Source organism: Micromys minutus (genome assembly GCF_963924665.1).
Source record: "Micromys minutus genome assembly, chromosome: 16".
Taxonomy (NCBI): Eukaryota; Metazoa; Chordata; class Mammalia; order Rodentia; family Muridae; genus Micromys; species Micromys minutus.
The window spans coordinates 18512586-18533992 of record NC_137985.1 but is presented as its reverse complement, the minus strand read 5'-3'; the positions used below and the strand labels follow the sequence as shown (position 1 = coordinate 18533992).

General features: G+C 39.8%; 1 protein-coding gene across 1 annotated transcript in view; it reads right to left on the bottom strand.

The window, feature by feature from the left end:
* BBS9 (Bardet-Biedl syndrome 9) overlaps positions 1–21407 on the bottom strand; it is a 359813-nt gene that overhangs the window by 199742 nt on the left and 138664 nt on the right. The window contains exons 10-12 of the mRNA XM_080930425.1: positions 12834–13012; positions 5441–5517; positions 1853–1906 (exon numbers count right to left, since the gene is read on the bottom strand). Of these exons, the coding sequence (XP_080786551.1) occupies positions 1853–1906; positions 5441–5517; positions 12834–13012 (310 nt within the window). The remainder of the gene's footprint in view (positions 1–1852; positions 1907–5440; positions 5518–12833; positions 13013–21407) is intronic.

Genomic DNA, 21407 nt, shown 5'->3' with positions numbered 1-21407 from the left:
TTACGCAAGGTAGCCACATCTTCATTCATTTGGAACGGATGGAAAAACTTTCTCAATTAACTGGATTTATTATGATGGAAACTTTCATGGCTATGTATCTTGGCTGCTGCTGTTATAAAAGGCCATAAGGAGAGATTTACAGCAGAAATTTGTATAGAGACTGTCAGACAGGACCACAAACCCATCGAGTCTGCTGTGTGAGTCCAGCCCAAGCCATGCGACCATGCACATCAAGGTCTCTCTTCCTCTTTTATCATAGCAATGAGAAGAGCTGTGATCAAGCCTTGGTCCTGACAGGTGATGGAAGGGAATCCTTCAGAAGCCTGTCATCTCGCTGGGGTGGCTGGTATAAATAAAAGCCTAGTTAGTGTGGGAGGGAAAGGTGTCGCTAATGCCAACACCTCCTGTTTGATGGGGAGGGGAGGAGGATATATAGTGTTATCTGGTTTAGGTACAAGACCTCTTTTTACAATATACAGTGAGGTCCTTGACTTCTCCGTAACGGTGCATGAATGATACCATTACACAGGTCTAAAACAGCTCCCTACACAAAGCATAGGTCACTCCTGCACCTCTGCAGTTACTTTCCCTAGTGTTTGATTTCTTGCCACTAATGCCTTTCCAGAAGGGTCTGTGACTGGGGAGGGAGAGGAAGGCTGGAGAAAGACCACCCTTGTTTCCAATGGCAAGAGTCCAAAAAAATTAGCTTAGGAAACTGTTCTAAGATTGGGCTCCCTTCAGCTTGGAGCACAGATCTCCACACTTGGGCCACCCGCTGGGCCAGTGTAAGCGAACACAATTGGTAAAGCTGAGGACCTTGTCAAACTTCTCCAAGGACAGCAACCTATAATCTGAGCAAACAGAAAATCTGTCCAAGTTTTAACTAAGTGAATCGCCAAGATCCACAACTTCCCCTGGCTTCCAAGTCTGAACAGTGATAAATATTTTCAGCTTAATAACGTGCTGACTGATCACCACACTAAGTGCCTTAAGAACATTCCAGACTTGAGTTCTAAAACTCTTCAGTGACAAGACTGAAACTCTCAACAAAAAGTGCTCCGCTCAGGTTCCGGTTTCCAGGACTATCAGTTTGTCTTCACACTGCTTTATAGCTTCTTTGTTTCATACTTTCTTGTCAGAAATGCATCCATTTAAAGCTAATGTCACAGCAGACAAATGCCTGGGATCCTGCTGAACGCAGATGTAATCATAATAAAAGAATGATTTCCTTACTATATGTGTACTTCTCTGATATCCCTTCATAATCCAAACATGATGCTACAGTCAACTGGCTGGTCTGTCACTGGACAGTCTGAATGCTAATAACATGATTTCCTTGTAAGACTTAAAAGCCCAAATTTTATTTCCAGATCAAGATTTATGTCTAGATTGCTCTTACACAAGGGATGAGGAAAGCCTAACACCTTCTTATATAAACATAATTTTCTTTCAATGTAATCACAAATTTTCTAGTTGAAGGTAATAACTAAGGTGTTCTATCCACTACCAAGATTGAAGAAAACCTACAGAGTGTAGGCACTTTTCTTACATGCCAGGAAACTGACCAGAGAACAGCAGGGACAGGGTAATGGCATATGCAGTGCTGTCTGCACACTGCGGTCTCACACCAGTACCTACCTTCACTGTGATGGATGGGACACTGCACACTGCGGTCTCACACTGGTACCTACCTTCACTGTGATGGATGGGACACTGCACACTGCGGTCTCACACTGGTACCCTGCCTTCACTGTGATGGATGGGACACTGCACACTGCAGTCTCACACTGGTACCCTGCCTTTACTGTGATGGATGGGACACTGCACACTGCGGTCTCACACCGGTACCTACCTTCACTGTGATGGATGGTACAGAGTCGGTTCCAGTTTCAACACTGGCAGCTTGCTGCAAACACAGAAGTGAGAAGAGGAAATTCAGTTACTGATCTCACATTATCGGAAGTGGGTAAATATATCTGGTGTAACAGACATTCCCCACCATCGCACAGAGAACTAACTGAGGGGTTCATCACTCTGATGACAAACTAGGAGGTTTTAGAACATTTTGGAAATAATTGTGTAAAAAATCATAAACATTATTCAAAACCCACCCCTCAAAATAAAAAAATGGGTTAGCAAAACCAAGTTCACTTGACAGCTGAAATGCTATTTCTACTGTATGGATGACTCTCTCCTTGTAATTCCCATAAAAACATTGTGTTATGCCATTATGTGAAAAGCATGTCCTAAGACATATAACTAGTGATATCCTGAGTGACCTCACTTACACCTGGAAACTCAATATGGAAGTGCAGTTTTCTTTAACTGTGACATCTCATAAGTGACTTCAACAGGTTCTCACTCATCCTCGGGTTGGTTTGCCTGGTCCTATCACTTAAAACACTAAGAGCATAAAGGAGTAAGGCAAATATTTCTTTATAATGTTGCAACATGAGGACAAGACTCCAAGACCAGGAGGGAATTATTTTCCAACAATATGCATATGACATTCTGTGGAACAACTAAGATTACAAGGTGATTTTTATGCAATAAAAACACTATCTGCTCCTAACTAGAGATCAGTCTGAGGCCCAGGGCATCAGCAGAATAAAGAGCGGAGGAAGTTGTATTCCACTTTCAGCTCACAGAAGTCACACTTGAACGCTGATAAAGTGTTCGGTGAGAAAGCTCTGACAGTGATTTTTGTCTCCACTACAAAAGACCCTATTCCAATACAAAACCCACTTCTGCTTCAGGGATATGCACTTTCAAAATGATGATTCAAAATAAATATTAATTCGAGCGTTCTGCTCTAGTGCTATATTACCTAAAGCCAGGAAATAACTTTGTATTTACCCACAGATCTTAAAGGAAAAATGGAAAAGGAAACGTTTCCTTTTTGAGCTATGTCTAAGCCCCTAGATATTTCAAGAACAGTACTATTTGGGGAATATAAAGTTATGGTCAGAGAAATAACCGTATGAAGACTTTCTGGCTTTACAGCCACATAAACTGTGGGGCTAAGGCTTTCCAGTGTGGTAAGTGTGATAGTCCAGAGAAAGTTCTTAAGGAAAACACAGTAAGACAGAAAATGAAGCAGGAAGCACAGGGAAAAGCACCGCTGAAGAAGAAACAGCACTCACAGTTACCAATCAGGAAATTTCCTTTACACTATGACACTACTACATAAGGCTTTGTCCTCCAAAGACCAAAATGTTCTCAAAGACAAAATGTTCCTCATTTAAAATAAACAACTCTGCAAGTCAACAAACAGAAGAAAAAAAAGAGTCATTTCCACAGGGAAAAAGAAAAAAGGAAAAAGGAAAAGAAAGAAGAAAGAAAGGGAGAGAGGTAGAGAGAGGGAGGAAGGGAAGATTGGGAGGAGGGAGGGAGGGAGGAAGGGAGGGAGGGAGGGAGGGAGAACTGTGAGAGCTGGGTCCACAGTTCCTTCACATATGTTCCTGACTCTTTTAACTTCACCTAACGGACTATACCACTGCAACATTAATGTGACTTTTACTGTAATTTGAGTTGGCTGGCTATACCAAACTTATCTTTGAAGGCTCTGACAACCACTTGCTACATTCTGCTATGATACCTTAAATAAACAGTAAACACATTTCCAAGGCAAAATTACATGATGGTATCAACTCTAAATGTAGAAAATGTTCAAGTTTGGTCACTAAACTGATCAAGTTTTGACAGAGACACATATAAACTTAATGAATTCCATATAAGCCTCAAGCAATGGGACATGATTATAAGCAGAAATGTGTTCTGAGGAAGAGAAAACAAGGACATGGAGTAAAACAACCAGAGTCCATCCTCTTCCAGCCGTCCTGTTTCTCCATATTAATCAGTCACAGAGCAGACAGACACTGAGCATCTAACACACAGCAAGTACTAAGGACACATCAGTGAGCAAGAAGAGCAATGGGAAGACATGGTAGTGCTGATGTTGGTGGGAAGAACAGAATGTAATAGATAAGGATGACAATGGTGATATTAAACAAGCAGATCCCTGCCGTAAAAAAAAAAAAAAAAAAAAAAAAAAAAAAAAAACAACAACAACAACAACAACAAAAAACAAATGCTGCACCAACTCTCTGTGCTGTGTTCCTATTTTCTGTGTTGTGCTCCGACTCTCTGTGCTGTGTTCCCACTCTCTGTGCTGTGCTCCCACTCTCTGTACTGTGCTCCCACACTCTGTGCTGTGCTCCCACTCTCTGTGCTGTGTTCCCATTTTCTGTGTTGTGTTCCCACTCTCTGTGCTGTGTTCCCATTTCCTGTGTTGTGCTCCCATTCTCTGTGCTGTGCTCCGACTTTCTGTGCTGTGCTCCCACTCTCTATGCTGTGCTCCCACTCTCTGTACTGTGCTCCCACTCTCTGTGCTGTGCTCCCACTCTCTGTGCTGTGCTCCCACTCTCTGTGCTGTGCTCCCACTCTCTGTGCTGTGTTCCCACTCTCTGTGCTGTGCTCCCACTCTCTGTACTGTGCTCCCACTCTCTGTGCTGTGCTCCCACTCTCTGTGCTGTTTTCCCACTCTCTGTGCTGTGCTCCCACTCTGCTGTGTTCTCACTCTCTGTACTGTGCTCCCACTCTGCTGTGCTCCCACTCTCTGTACTGTGCTCCCCTGGAGCCCTTGTTAGTACTGTAGGATATGAAAGACAATAAATAAACCCTCAAACCTTGAGAGAGTTTAATTACCTCATTAAACTCCCTTTTTATCAGCATTATTTATTTTTATCTTATGAATATGGGTGATTTGCCTGTTTCCATACACTACTTGTACGCCTATTGCGTACAGAAGCCAGAAGGGGGCATCAGATCCCCTGGAAATGGAATTAAAGATAGTTCTGAGCCACCATTTGGGTGATGAGAACCAAACCTGGGTCTTCTGAAAAAGTAGCCAATGTTCCTAACCACTGAGCCATCTCTCCAGGTTCATTTCATTGACTTTATAGAAGTTCAGAGAGCATGTTCAATACTGTGGCACTTAGAAGGCTTAAGAACCCCTCTTCCCACTGCACCTCTCCTTTTGAAAACAAATCCTGCCATGGTGTCCTTCCTAGCACGAAGAAAACAGTGATGCTTTTGCTTAGACAAGTGGTTCCCACCTTGTGAGTCACAACTCCTTTGAAAGGTAAAAGGCCCTTTCATAGGGGTCACATATAAGATACCCTGCATATCATATATTTACAGTATAGTCATAACAGGAGCAGCATAACAGCTATTAAGTAGGAATGAAAACAATGTACGGTTGGGGGCATCACAACATAAGGAGCTGTATTAAAAGGTCACAGTGTCAGGAAGGTTGAGAACCACTGGTCTAGAAAGTAACAAAATCTGAAATGTGTTATCATCCCATAAGATCCTACCAAGGACCCTAAAACTTAAATCAATTTGATCACAATTCACAACACACAGTACATATACCTACAGACACAGAATCCAGGCTGGAAGACACTACAGCTGAGATGTTCAAGTCATCCTCCTGTTCGGTCAAGGGCCAAACACCTGGAAATAAAAAACATACAACCATAAAGTAAAATGTGCTGTATACAGTTTACATGTGTGTGTATGTGTGTGTATCAAAAAACAAATTGTAAATACTCGTGAGTTGAAAACATAGTGAATTATAGAATTAAAAGTTTTACACTAACTCTTTTCTCAGTAACACTTTGAACAAAAACTGTCTTCCCCCAGTGCCAGTGAAGTTCTAAGCAAAGGGCACTGAGTGCTGGGAATTGTAGTCCTTCCCCTGTGACTGAAATCCTGGACTACTACAACCCACTGGAAGGTAAGCTGGCTATGAATATCAGCATGCAAAATTTATAGATCTTCTGCATTAAAAGTCCCAAGTCCAAGTGCCCTAGGAGGCTCTCCACCACTGGGAACTGATGAAAAATATACATCTTAAATATCTGTGTATCCTAATAAAGAGGTGATTAAATAAAATACAAAATATCTACATTATTCAATGATTCGAAGCAGTAAGAATTTCATAAATCCATATACACTGATATGAAAGGGTTCAGCTATGCCTCTTAATATTTTAAACAGCAAGATGCATACAACCTAACATGAACATATCTGTGTAAAGCACGTACATGATACTGAATATTTTTTAGAAATAACTCAAAACTCAATAAGATTCGTAGTCAAAGAGTAGAACTAATATCTAGAGTCAAGAGATTTGCTTTGTGTGTTTGTCTTCTTAGTATTGTCTGAACTATTTTACCACATACAAATAAATCCCATATGCCCATGCCTATACCATATACACATACCACATAAAAATTCATATACCTAGTATATATAAATATACCACATACACATACATATACTACATATACATACATATATGCATATACCACAAATGAATACATACATACATACATACATATATACAATTTACTTAAGGCTTACTGTATCCCTCAAGGTCCATATCTTGTAAGCCTAGTCTTGGGTTCTATTGTGCTAAGGAGAGGTGGGACCATTGAAAGGTGAGGTCTAGTAGGAGGTCCTTCAGTCACTGAGGAAGCTGTTCTCAGAAGAGACTGATGCAGCAACCCCACTCTCCTGCCAGTTACATAGAGAGTTGCCATGAGAAACCCCTTCTTTTCTGTGTCCCTGGTTTACCATACACATTTGCCCTCATACACATTCTACTTCTACAGAACCAACTTCTGTGAAGGACTACTAGACATAAACCACTCTTGGATTCACACCCTTGAATCTCATAACTATTAACTAAATAAACCTTTCCTTCATAAATACTCAGCTACAAGTCTTTTGTTATAACAGAAGGTAGTGTGAATATGCTTGGCCCAGGGAGTGGCACTATTAGGCCTTGTTGGAGTAGGTATGGCTTGTTGAAGGAAGTGTGTCACTGTGGGGGATGGGCTTTGAGGCCCTCCTCTTAGCTGCCTGTAAGTTAGTCTTCCCCTTTTTGCTTTCAAAACAAGATGCAGAACTGTTGGCTCCTTCTCCAGCACCAAGTCTGTCTGGACGCTGTCATGCTCCTGCCATGATAATAATGGACTAAACCTCTGAGACTGCAAGCCAACCCCAATTAAATGTTGTACTTTATAAGAGTTGCCTTGGTCACGGTGTCTGTTCAGAGCAGTAAAACCCTATCTAAGACTAACAAAAACATACCATTTCCGTAATTTTAAATGTTCATGTTACATAAAGAAATATTACAAAAAAGCAATTTAAAAACATAAATTATCTTTATACATATGAAGACAATATGTATATTTATAGATATATCTGTGCTTATGTTGATACATATAAGTGCTTAGGTAATATTTTAAGTAATAAATATAGGTGCACACAAGTACATACATATCAAATAGTTGACTGCCTAGCCAGCATCTACCCTTCCTCCTTTCTCTTTGTAGTCAATCCTATTTTTGTTGAAATATTCAACTTCATTACAGAAAAAGGCTCCTTTCTGGGCTCCAGGGTCAAATTTAGTCATGGAGGTTCTAGTCCAGTAACTGTTGTTCTCGACATGAACACAGCTCTTAGTTCGGGAGCAGTGGACAAACAAGGAGGTTGGAGCTGAGCAGTGGAGGCATATGCTTTTAAGAAAGCCTTTGATCCTAAAGAACAGCCATCTAGTCTGGATTTCCTTCCTTTACCCAATGCCTGATGCATCTGTAGCTACTCAGGATGCCTAAAAGGAAACCTCTACACACTGGGGACGAGTGACTGAAAACACAGGGTACGTGGATGGAGCCACTGACTCGGGGGTCTCTCAGCAGGACTGTCCTAAACCACACAAGGCAGCCCCACCACTACAGAAAAATCTGGAAAGGAAGTTCTAAACCTAGTAAGAATACAGATGGCTGTTCGCTGGCCACTTGACATTCTTCACTTTTTCACTAAAAGTAGCTCAGTTTGTCCAGAAGAACAGCCATCAGCAAAGCCCACTAAACTTTCTGGCCTGTTCTGCAGATTGGAAGGGCCACTGAGATAAAAACTGGAGCTGCTCAGGGTGTGACTTCCAGGAAGGCTCCTCTAGGGGCTGACTCAGCTGCAGATGTGCGGCAGAGGTTCCAGAAGCATTCCTGAACCAAGACATGATGCTGGCATGGGAGCACCAGAATCCCTGAAGACTGGAATTGTGGCTCCAACCCTGAACCGCCTGCCTGTTCCTCGGCTTCTTTTACAGGAGAAACAAACAAACCTCGCTCCCAGTTTGAGCTGCTATACTCTGGTATTCTGTTACTGTACAACCAGAATGAACAAACCAAGTTCAGATGTTCCTGCCCTTGCAGATAGCATCAACTAAGCTAGCCCACGTGTAGTTCAAATGTGATACCGATATATTTATCTTGCCCATGTGTGTCTGCCCTCTACTTGGCTGAAAGCACAGTGTTGGCACCTCTCTTAAGTATCATCACATCCAGGGCTTTGTGAATACATGAAGTAAAGACCAAGCACTTAAGTCATATGGAAACACCAACTCTTCAAAGTCCCCACTGAAAAAAATCCCTGACTACTCATAACAAAAACCCTTGGCAGGATTCATACAAGCACTCTGAATTTCAAAAGCTGCACAAAGAAATTATTACTGTAATTTCATGCTTGTAACATACATTCCTTATATAACTTACAAACATAAAATTAACTTCAAAAGTTTATTACAGTAGACATAAACAGCATGTGTCTAAAAATATATCTTCTTTAAGTTGGATGTAGATTTTGCTACAACCCTTTCTTTAAAAAAAAAAGTTTTTAAAAGCTTTAAGTATGGAGTATAGCCCACAAGAAAATGAATTTTTTATTTTAAGGCTAAAGGTATCTTCATCAAACCCCTCCGCTCAGAGCTCCGGAGGCTGTGCGCAAAAGGAGGCAAAAAGATTGTAAGATCCAGAGAGGGTGAAGGGCAGCAAGAATTAGTGACACACATATCAATGCACAGAGAATGTGTGAGCATGCACAGGGTTCATGTAAGTCCGAGTCAGATGGGATCCCAACACTGAAAGGGGAAGGTAGACACAGCTCCCAACCCTAACCAAGAAGCTATCTTTAACTGATAATCGCTTGCAACAAAAACCATTTTCTCCTGTGGAGTCGCACTGGGTACATAAACCATATACAAGGCACAATGTCCAGCTAATTTAAAATAAACTCAGTGGTATTTCTGTAGAATTTTTGTCTCACTTGGCTTTGTTTGGACATTTTATATCTTACTGGTCTTTTGCTTGTATACAATGGTTACCAATTTTGTATTTTTATGGGCTTTGTTTATGTGTGTCTATGACATTTTAGGTTTTTTTTTTTTTTGTTTTTGTTTATTCATACGGTTTGTTTTCTTTTTGTATCTGACTGTTTTCTAAAGAAAAAGAGAAAGAAATCAGGAAGTTGGACAGGTGGGGGTGTGGGGAGGATCTGGGAGAAAATGGGGGAACAGACACTGTGGTCAAATATACTATATAAAAAAATTTTTTAAAAAGCCATTGTACTAAAGTATTAAAATGAATGAGGTCATCCAGGAGTTCAGAGTTATGACTTTTATAATCGACAGTGAAAAACAATGTCATTTCCTATCATTAAAAGCATTTAGATAAATAGGAATATCAAACTTTCATGAAGGAACAGAGTACTAAGCACTCTTTACATCTAGAAATAAAAGATTTGTTAATTGTATTTATATGAGCAACACTGTAGCTCTTCAGACACAACACAAAGGGGCCTCAGATGCTATTGCAGATGGTTGTGAGCCACCATGTGGTTGTTGGGAATGGAGCTCTGGACCTGTGGAAGAGCAGCCAGTGCTCTTTACTGCTGAGTGGCTCTCCAGCCTTGTTCCTTTTTTTAGGAACAAAAGAAAACAATGGCAGTATAAAGTACAGAGATGTCCAAACACTGGCCAAACTTTGAGACGATGTAAACACGGGTCTGTGGACCCATCCCAAGCTTAAGTAATATAATCTACACCAACCACAGAAACCAGACAAGTAAAGGGGCATCATGGCACGGGGTGGGCAGGTCCAGATAGGAGGGGCAGAAGCATACAGATGGGGACGAGGATCAGTGAAAGATGATTAAACTCAGAAGTCAGGAAGATAGGCAATGCAGGGGCATCAATGAATGGTTCAAAGAATGTTTGAAAAAGCTATTTTATGTTTACATAAAAATAAAAGTATAATAACTACTAATGTATGTATACATGTATATAAAGCTCGAATGAGGACATACAAACTGTGGTGATGATGTTGTGACAAGAGTCACAGACTGTTTAACACAAACCCATAGCCGGCATGGGGAACCTCTCTCTTTATTGCTGCTGGCCATGGGAGTTCATGGGGCTCTTAAGGGGATGGGAGGACAGTTGCCATGGCCCTGGGTTGCCTCCCAGAACTTGAAAGTAAGACACTGTTTCTGAAGACACCACATACTTCAGGCACAGACTTGGAAGAAAGGAGCTGGGACTGATCTGGAAGCCTCCTCCCTGAGCATCTTAAGGTGCTATGCAAGCTGCCAAAGAAAACACAAAACCAATAGCCCTACCAAGCCGTTACCACAACAACGACCAGCACAGCAGGATGTCCCCAATAATAAAGTGCTTGTCCTTATATCCAAGAGCCAAATAATTGGACTTGAGGTCTGCTCAGTAGGAGGCAAATTGGGCCTGGTGGTGTAAACCCAGGCAACTAGTATAGCTGGTGTGATCATGGAGTCTGAGGGAGAGCCTGCTACTGCCACCTTGCTAAGCTAGTATAATTACTAACTGCATCCCAAATCTTATCCACAAACCCACAAATAAATGTAGCTTTCACTCATCAAAGAGACCATCAAAGAAATCCACAAGTGGAAGAAAATGAAGAAAACAACTACTGTGGTGAGCCCAACCCCAACTGCCATGTCTACAACACAATCCCTAACCCTAAGGCTTGGAAGAGAGGTTCCAACTGCAAGAGCCAGAGGACCAAGATGTGTGCTGCTACACGGTATCTTCTACACATCACAGAGAAGCTGCATCCATAAAGTCTCAACAATATGGTTACACAACTGTACAATGTCACCAGCAGTAACGTGTCAACATGGATAAGAAACTAACAGGGCCTACTCCTAAATAAAGAGCATCAAGCAGTCAATGACTGCTGAGAGAGTCAGTCTACTCCAGCGACAAGAAATGGACTTAGCAGGGTGTGTGTGTGTGTGTGTGTGTGTGTGCATGAGTATGTGATGTGTGTGTGAGTGTGTGTATGTGAGTTTGTGTGTGTATGCATTCGTGCGTGTGCTTGTGAGTGTGTGTGTGTGTGTGTGTGTGTGTGTGTGTGTGTGTGTGTGTATGTGTGTGTGTGTGGTAATAATAATAATTAAAGCAGAAGAGGTCATGGCTTTGAAGAGTGGGAGACCATGGGAGAAGCTGGAAGGTGAAAAGAGAGTGAAACTGATTCTGAAGATAAAATAAATATATTTCTTAAATGAAGTTGTTTCAAGATATATAAAAGGGTCAAGAAAATGCAAGCAACACATCGAAATCTTACACCAGGACTACCAGGAGATAACATTTAGCTGTACAGGATTTTCTTAATGCCATTTACACAATTTGTGTAAGTTAAACCACCATTAGCCATTGCTTGTGGCAGGGCAAAAATCACAAGACAAAAACTCTGGAGAAAAACCCACATTAGTTAATATGCTTGAGAAACTTCTTATTTTGTATATATAACAATCTTCCCCAATTATAACCTAAAATGATGAACACTGTAATTCCATTCACCCTCCAAAACACTGCTATGGGAAGCTAAAACCTGACGGAGCCAGTTCCCACCCCATTGTATCTGATGAGGGCTGCTGACAAGAGGCTGCAGAGGCCTCCACTTCAGTGATGTACGTTAAGAACCGTCTATAAGAACATGTAAAGCTGAAGCATGACATCATTGCTTTTAATATTCCGATTTAAATATATCATCTCAGGTCCTTAAAAGCAGAGGGATAAAGCCCTGGTAATACAGATCAGAAATACATAAATCCAGTGCAGCCAAGGCATCGGGTGGAGACTGGCTCTGTCCTTTTGGCTGCCCTTTGGTGATCAGCTTCTCTTATTATTCTACTTGTTTCAACAGTTCTTTTATGTGAAAATGGTCCCTATTTTTTCTCATTAAGAAAATACTTTTACCTGACCCTGAAAAGGGAACTTAAAGTAATGATTTTCACATGTTCAACATCAGCTGTTGGAATGGTGTTTTGTTTCTCCTTTTAATTTACAATGAAATTACACCCTTGTGAGTCCCAACATAAAATAACATTGAGTTACTCAAAACCTGGGAACTGAAAATATCATCACGCTCTGAGTCATTAGAAGTCAGAGTATCGCAGGCCACACTCCATTTGGATGGCTAATTAACTCCAAGCATAAATTATATCATCTAAGCTGCAAATTACTACACTTTTAGTAACAAAGTAGCAATTCATGTACTCCTTGGATTTCTTTTCAAAGCAGCAAATGAAGCCAAGTATATTGTAAGTGAATAATTGACCACCATGAGCTTCGACACTCTCCTCACAGCCTGAAACCACTAAGAAGTTCTTCTGCTTCACTAGGAGGGCAACATATTTAAAGGCTGGATGGAGCTGTACTGCAACACAGTAACCAAAATGGTATCTCCAACAAGAGTGGTTTTCTACAACTACCTATACAAAGTCAACACAAGGACCCTGTACACCAAGAGCAATGATTATTCAACATCTTTAACTAAACCTGGGAGCAAATTAACTAATATTTACAAAACAATATGCATATTCAAAATAAGGTAAGTTCTATAATTAACATTAAAAGTATCCAATAAGAACTGTAAATGGGATACCTTGTGATTTTACATCTTTGATGATTTTCTGAAGTTCTTTCAGTTCTACATCAAGGTCGTCATAGTTGAGCTCTCTTGATTCAACTTTTGGAGCTTGGAACAAAGAAGGGTCTGTCCCCAGATATGAACACTGCAGGTAACCGTCATCACTGAGAGTCACTATCACTCCCTTCAAATCACTGTGAGATGCAAAAGAATATGAGGGGTGGTTAAACCTTCCACCTTACAAGTGACATTTTTACTCAAGTCAGCTTATCATACCGTTAAAAAAAAAGTATAAAATAGCTTCATTTCAAAGACTTAATTATAATGTTTCAAAGATCATTTCTATTTATGGATGTACACACAGTGTTAAGGTATATAACAGGAGGGAAATAAACATTAAAATATATTATATTAGTAACCATAGAAATATAATTGCGTCAGATATTAATCCTCAGTGCAGGTGCCACTTGATGATGTCATAACAGGCAAGTAAATTCCACTCCCATGAAGAAAACACAAAAGGAGACAACCCTGAAGTTGGAATACCTAGGAAAGACATTGGGAGTCATAGACACAAGCATCACCAACAGAATACAAGAGATGGAAAAGAGAATCTCAGGGGCAGATACCATAGAAAACATTGACACAACAGTCAGAGAAAATGCAAAAATCAAAAAGCTTCTAACCTAAAACATCAAGGAAATCTAGGACACAGTGAAAAGACCAAACCTAAGGATTATAGGTATGGAAGTGAGCAAGCACTCCCACGTAAAAGGCCTAGTAAATATCTTCAACAATATCATAGAAGAAAATTTCCCTAACATAAAGAAAGAAATGAACATGAAAATACAAGAAGCCTACAAAACTACAAGTAGATTGGACCAGAAAAGAAATTCTTCCTTAAACATTATAGTCAAAACAACAAATGTTCAAAAAAAAAAAAAAATACTAAAAGCAATAAGAGGAAAAGGAAAAGGACAGGTAACATGCAAAGGCAGACCAATCAGAATTACACCAGACTTCTCAACAGACACTATGAAAGCTAGACAATCCTGTACTGACATCATACAGACCCTAAGAGAATACAAATGCCAGCCCAGGTTACTATATCCAGCAAAACTTTGAATTACCATACATAGTGAAACCAAGAAATTCCAGGAAAAAAAGCAAACTTACACAATATCGGTCCACAAACCCAGCCTTACAAAGGATAATAGATGGAAAACTTCACCACAAAGAAGAAAACTTCACCATAGGAAAAGCAAGATATTAATCTTCTTCCAACAAACCCTAAAGAAAAAAATGACACAAACAATTCTACCTCTAACAACCAAAACAGCAAGAAACAACAATCACTACTTCTTATGATCTCTTAATATCAATGGACTCAATTCCCCAACAAAAAGACATAGCCTATCAGACATAAACAGGACCCAGAATTTTGCTGTATACAGGAAACTCATCTCAGCAACAAAGACAGGCACTACCTCAGAGTAAAAGCTTGGAAAAAAACTTCCCAAGCAAATGGACCAAGAACCAAGCTGGAATACCCATCCTAAAATAAATAAATCCAAGTAATATCAATAAATATAAGTAAATCCAAATAAAATAGATTTTCAACCAAAAGTCATCAAAAAAAGATAAGGAAGGACACTTTTTACTCATCAAAGAAAAAAAATCTATATAAAGATGGTCTCTCAATCCTGAACATCTATGTTCCAAAAACAAGGGCAATCACATTCATAAAACAAACTCTACTAAAGCTCAGAGCATACATTAAACCACACACAATAATAGTGGAAGACTTCAACAACCCACTCTCATCAATGGACAGATATAGAAACAGAAACTGAACAGAGACAAAGTGAAAATAACAGAAGTTATGAACCAAATGGATTTAACAGACATCTATAGAATATGTCATACTAAAATGAAAGAATATACCTTCTTCTCAGCACCTCACAGCACCTTCTCCAAAACTGACCATATAGTCAGTCACAAAACAGGTGTTAACAGATACAAGAACATCAAAATAATTTTTTTTTGCATGCATTCTATCAGATCATCATGGACTAAGGCTGGACTTCAATAACAACAAAAGCAACAAAAAGCCCACATACTCATAGAAGCTGAACAATGCTCTACTCAACAATAACTTGGTCAAGAAAGAAAAGGAGAAAGAAATGAAGGAGTTTTAGAATTTAATGAAAATGAAGGTGCAACATACCCAAAATTATAGGCTACAATGAAAGAAATGCCAAGAGGAAAACTCATTGCTCTGAGCACCTCCAAAAAGAAACTGTTAAGAGCATGCACTAACAGCTTGACAGCAACCAAATAGAAACAAAAATAATTATACAAAGAATCAACAAAACCAGGAGCTGATTCTTTGAGAAAATCAATAAGATTGATAAACCCTTAGTCAGAATAACTAGAGCACATAGAGAGTATCCAAATTAACAAAATCAGAAATGAAAGGGTAGACATAACAACAGAAACTGAAGAAATGCAAGAAATTGTCGGATCCTACAACAACAGTCTATAATCAACAAAACTGGAAAATCCAGAAGAAATGGACAAATTTCCAGACAGATACCAGGTACCAAAGTTAAATCAGAATCAGATAAGCCATCTAAACAGCCCCATAACCCCTAAAGAAATAGAAGTGACCATCAAGAGTCTCCCAACCAAAAAAAGCCCAAGACCAGATGGGTTTAGTGCAGAATTCTATCAGACCTCGATAGAAGACCTAATACCAATACTCTCCAAATTAGTCCACAAAATAGAAACAAAAGGAACACTACCCAACTTGTTCTTTGAAGCCAAAATAATGCTCATTCCTAAGCCACACAAAGACTCTTTAAAAAAGGAGAACTTTAAACCAATTTCCCTCATGAACATTGATGCAAAACTACTCAATAAAATTCTTGCAAACCAAATCCAAGAACACATGAAAATGATCATTCACCATGATCAAATAGGCTTCATTCAAGGCATACAAAATTGGTTCAAAATACGGAAATCCATCAACATAATCCACTCTATAAACAAACTCAAAGGAAAAATAACACATGATCTAGATGCTGAGAAAGCATTTGACAAAAATTCAACACCCCTTCATGTTAAAGTCTTCAAAAGATCAGGAATTCAAGGCCCATACTCAAACATAGTAAAAGCAATATATAGCAAACCAGCAGCCAACCTCAAACTAAATGGTGAGAAGCTTGAAGCAATCCCACTAAAATCAGGGACTAGACAAGGTTGCCCACTCTCTGCCTGCCTATTCAATATTCAAGTACTAGCCAGAACAATAAAACAAAAAGAGGTCAAAGGGATATAAGTTGGAAAGGAAGAAGTCAAAGTATCACTATTTGCAGATGATATGATATTATCCACCAGAGAACTTCTACAGCTGATAAACAATTTCAGTAAAGTGGCTGGGTATAAAATTAACTCATAGAAATCAGTAGCATTCCTTTACTCAAAGGATAAAGAGGTTGAGAAAGAAATTAGACAATTAACACCATTCACAATAGTCACAAAAAACTATAAAATACCTTAGTGTGCTCCTAACCAAGCAAGTGAAAAATCTGTATGGCAAGAACTTCAAGTCTCTAAAGAAAGAAATTGAAGATCTCAGAAGATGAAAAGATGTCCCATGCTCATGGATTGAAAGGATCAACATAGTAAAAATGGCCATCTTGCCTAAAGCAATCTACCAATTCAATGCAATCCCCATCAAAAGTCCAACTCAATTCTTCATAGAGTTAGAAACAGCAATTGAGAATTCAGTTGGAATAATAAAAAACCCTGGATAGCAAAAAATATTCTCAACAATAAAAAAACTTCCAGGGGACTCACCATTGTTGACCTCAAGCTTCATTATAGATCAACTGTGATAAAGACCACATGGTACTGGTACAAAGACAGGCAGGTAGATCAATGGAATAGAATTGAAGACCCAGAAATGAACCCACACACCTATGGTCACTTGATCTTTGACAAAGGAGCTAAAAACATTCAATGGAAAAAGGACATCATCTTCAATAAAAGGTGTTGGTTCAACTGTCAGTCAGCATGCAGAAGAATGCAAATTGATGCATTCTCATATCCTTGTACAAAGCTCAAGTCCAAGTGGATCAAAGACCTCTACATAAAACCAGGTACACTGAAACTAACAGAACAGAAAGTGGGGAAGAACTTAGAACACATAGGCTCAGGGGAAATTTTCCTGAAGAGAATATCAATGGCTTTTGCGCTAAGATCAAGAATCAACAAATGGGACCTCATGAAATTGCAAAGCTTCTGTAAGACAAAGAACACTATCAAAAGGACAAAGCAGCAACCAACAGATTGGGAACGGATTGTTACAAATCCTACATTTAATAAAGGGCTAGTATCCAATATATACAAAGAACTCAAGAAGTTAGACTCTAGAGACTCAAATGATCCTATTAGAAAATGGGGTACAGATCTAAACAAAGAATTCTCAACTGAGGAATACTGAATGGTTGAGAAGCACTTAATGAAATGCTCAACATTCCTAGTCATCAGGGAAATGCAAATCAAAACAACCCTGAGATTCTACCTCACACCAGTCAAAATGGCTAAGATCAAAAACTCAGGTGACACCAGATGCTGGCAAGGATATGGAGAAAGAGAAACAGTCCTCCATTGTTGGTGAGGTTGTAAACTGGTACAATCACTCTAGAAATCAGTCTGGTGGTTCCTCAAAAAATTGGACATAGTATTACCTGAGGACACAGCTATGCCACACCTGGGTATATACCCAAAAGAAGCTCCAACATCTAACAAGGACACATGTTCTACCAAGTTCATAACAGCCTTATTTATAACAGCCAGAAGCTGTAAAGAACCCAGATGTCCTTCAACAGAGGAATGGATATAGAAATTGTGGTACATATGCACAATGAAGTACTACTCAGCTATTAAAAACAATAACTTCATGAAATTCCTAGCCAAATGGAACTTGAAGCTATCATCCTGAGTGAGGTAACCCTATCACAAAAGAACACTCATGGTATGTACTCACTGATAAGTGGATACTAGCCTAAAAAAGCTTGGAATACCAAAGAAACAATTCACAGAACTTTTGAAGCTCAAAGAGAAGGAAGGCTAGAATGTGGATGCTTCAGTCTTACTTACAAGGGAGAACAAAACACTCATGGGAGGAAATAAAGGGACAAATAGAGGAGCAGGGATTGGGAGAAAGATCATTTATAGGCTGCCTTACCTGGGGATCTATCTCATATGCAGCCACTAAACCCATGCATTATTGCTGATGCCAAGTAGTACTTACTGGAAGGAACCTGATATGGATGCCTCCTCAGAGGCTCTGCCAGAGCCATACTGATACAGAGGAAGATGTTTACAGCTAACCATCATACTGAACATGAGGACCCTAATGAAGGAGCTAGAGAAAGGACTGAAGGAGCTGAAAGGGTCTGCAACCCCAAAATTATTAACTAACGAATCCCACCATAGCTCCCAGGGACTAAAACACCAACCAATGAGTTGACATGGAAAGACCCATGGCTCCAGGTGCATATGCAGCAGAGGATAGGATTCTCTGGCATCAATGAAAGAAGAGGCCTTTGGTCCAGTGAAGGCCAGTTCTCTTAGTGTAGGGTAACACCAAGGCACTGAGGTGAGAGAGAGCGGTTGGGAGAGGGAGCACCTTTATGGAGGCAATGGCAGGGGGAGTGGGATAGGTTTGGGGGAAAGGGGATAACATCTGAAATGTAAATACAGAGCATATGCAATTTAAAAGAAAAAGAAAAAGGTGGAAAAAAGAATCCCACTCACAACAGTGGAGCAAGACATGAAACTATATTTCTATTGGGAGACAAAGAATGAAGCACGGCCCCAAGGCCAGCACAACCATGCAGTGGCCCAAGGCTAGAAACGCCATGGTATGACCCCAAGATCTGGACAGCTATACAGTAACCGTAATGCTGAAACAGTCACAGCAAAGATATTGGAAAACTGATAAGAAGTCTTGAAGATGGATATGTTCTCTCCTCTTTTTGTCCCTCTTCCTTCTTTGGATTCTTGAGGCTCTTTCACATATGACTTCCCAAGGCTTCCTTAAGACACACTCCTACCCAAGGAGCTCTCTGATTTGTTCTTTTTTCTCTCCCCTTTCCTAGACAGAAAGGGTGCAGTCCTGTGTACTAGCTCTTTCTCCATTAGGATTATGACTCATGTAATTTCTTTTCCTCACTGTGTACTACAGATTGAATGAATCCCACAACATGGGACCTGAGAGAAGTCATTGAGACAAAGTATTTCACCCTCACAGACTAATGAAGATTCTTCATCATGAAAGAGCTTAGAGAAAGGGAGACTCCATTTCAAACCCGCTCCTTCCCTCCCTCCTATCCACCCATTCTTTCTGCCACACCCTGGAATGCTTATGCAAAAGTCTTCACCAGGTATATACTCTCAATCTTGGACTCCTGGGCCTCTACAAGTACAAGAGGTCCACCTGGAGCCAGAGTGAGGATTTAAAAAAAAAAAAAAGACAAGTTTGTTAAAACTGCAATATGACTTCGGCCAGACTTGAGGCCTAAGCCTCATGGCCGAAGCGAAGTTCGGCTTTATTTGTTCTCTTTTAAAATCATTTTAATTACGTGCAAAAATGGTAACAACTGTTCTGAGACTGGATCAAACGAGTTAACAATTAAAGATCTTACAGTAGGTCAGGTGAAAAGGTCAGAGACAAAAATGGATACTGCCGTGCCTACATTCCAAAATGCACCCTGCCCTAAGCTGCATTCCTAAGGATGCTGCCTGGAGCCTCAAATACTTCCCTAGGCCACACTCTCAAAAGCCCTGCCCCAAACTTCAGGTGTAGATGTGCTTCCTTACAGCCTTATTCTAGAGAGCCTGCCCGAACTTCAGATGTAGATGTGCTTGATTATAGCTCTTACAGGGCATAGCACAGAAGCCAGATTCCTGCCCTGGCTAGCCCCAAAATTTCCTGGGATAATATTAATATTACTCCGCCATCGACTGTTCAGAGGTGCCAAAAGCGCTCTCCACACAACTCAAATCATTTTCCTTTCCTTCTAACCTGCTCATTCTCTGGAATTCTGTAATAGCAGCCCAGAATGGACAAGACAGTGTTTACATTCTTCCTTCTTGTAGGCCCCTTTAGCTCCATTCCTCTCTAAAACTTACCTGTGTGCTGCATAATAAACACATTATGGCTGACTTTAATACGCAATGTTTAGAAATTAAGGCAGCTGAAGGAAAGACAATATTTTCTTGTTCCTTGGTAGTCACAGAAAAAAAAAAATCAACATTGTTCTAAATCATTTGGTGTTGATAATGAGTTCTTTCTGTTTTTATTATATTTTCTACAGTGGCCTTTGAGCTAACAAAAATACTAAGTCTTCTGCTGTTGCTGTTGCTGTTGTTGTTGTTGCTGTTGCTGTTGCTGTTGCTGTTGTTGCTGCTGCTTTACATGTTTACATGTCCACATATGTGTGTGCTGTATATGGAACATATTTTTCCTGATATCCTTAACCATATGCTTGCCCTCCATTAGTCCCCATTTGCCCCCTAGTTTTACTCCCATATATATATACATACACACATGTGTGCCTAATTTTGTGTATCTATATAAACTCTAGAAATGATAAATAAGAACACATGCATTTGCCTTCCTTTTGTACTGTGTGAATCATATTGTATTGACATGTATAAATCATTTCACTTAATATGATTTCTCTTTCTCTTGCACTACTTTTCCTGCAAGTGACATGACTTCATTGTGGCTGGAAAGAGTTCTATTTAACATGTATACCATGCAGTCCATATTTTCCTTCCTGATCTTCTGCTGTTGAACATTTGTATTGGTTCCATAATGGGGCTGTTAGAAATAGAACCAGAATAAACACAGCTACAAGTGTCTCTGCAGCGTGCTGACCTGGGATGCTTGGTAAAAGTACCTCACGTGATCCAGTTAAATCTATCTTCCGTTTACTGAGACCCTCTATACCCGTATCCATAGAAGTAGATGAGTTCACCCTCCTCCCTGCAGCATACTGGGTACTTGTTATCTACACCCTTAGCAGCATCTGTTCTAGCTTTCTTAATAGCTAGCACTGTGACTGGAATAAGATGAAATCTCAAGTAATTTTGATTTGCAGTTCTGTGATAACTAGTGAGGTTGAAATGTGTATTGAACATTTGTACTTTGATCTTTTGAGAACTGTCATCCATTTCATTAGCCTCTTTATTGACATAATTGTTTACTTTGTTGTTTCGTTTAAGGTCTTTGTATGTCTTAGATGGTTTATCTCCATCACGCCTGTAGCTAATAAAGATTCCACTCATCCATAGGTTATCTCCTTACTCAACTCTTTCCTTTCTTTCACTTAATTTCATAAACTACCAAGTGGAGTCCTATCAAGAGATCCCTTGCCGTTTCCTCTACCTTGAAGCGTTTGTTGTACTTTTGCCTTTAGTTTTCAGAGTTTCTCGTCTTCCATTAATGTCTTTGGTCCATCCGGAGTTTAGCTTACACAGGCAAAATACCGGGTTCTATTTTCATTCTATACA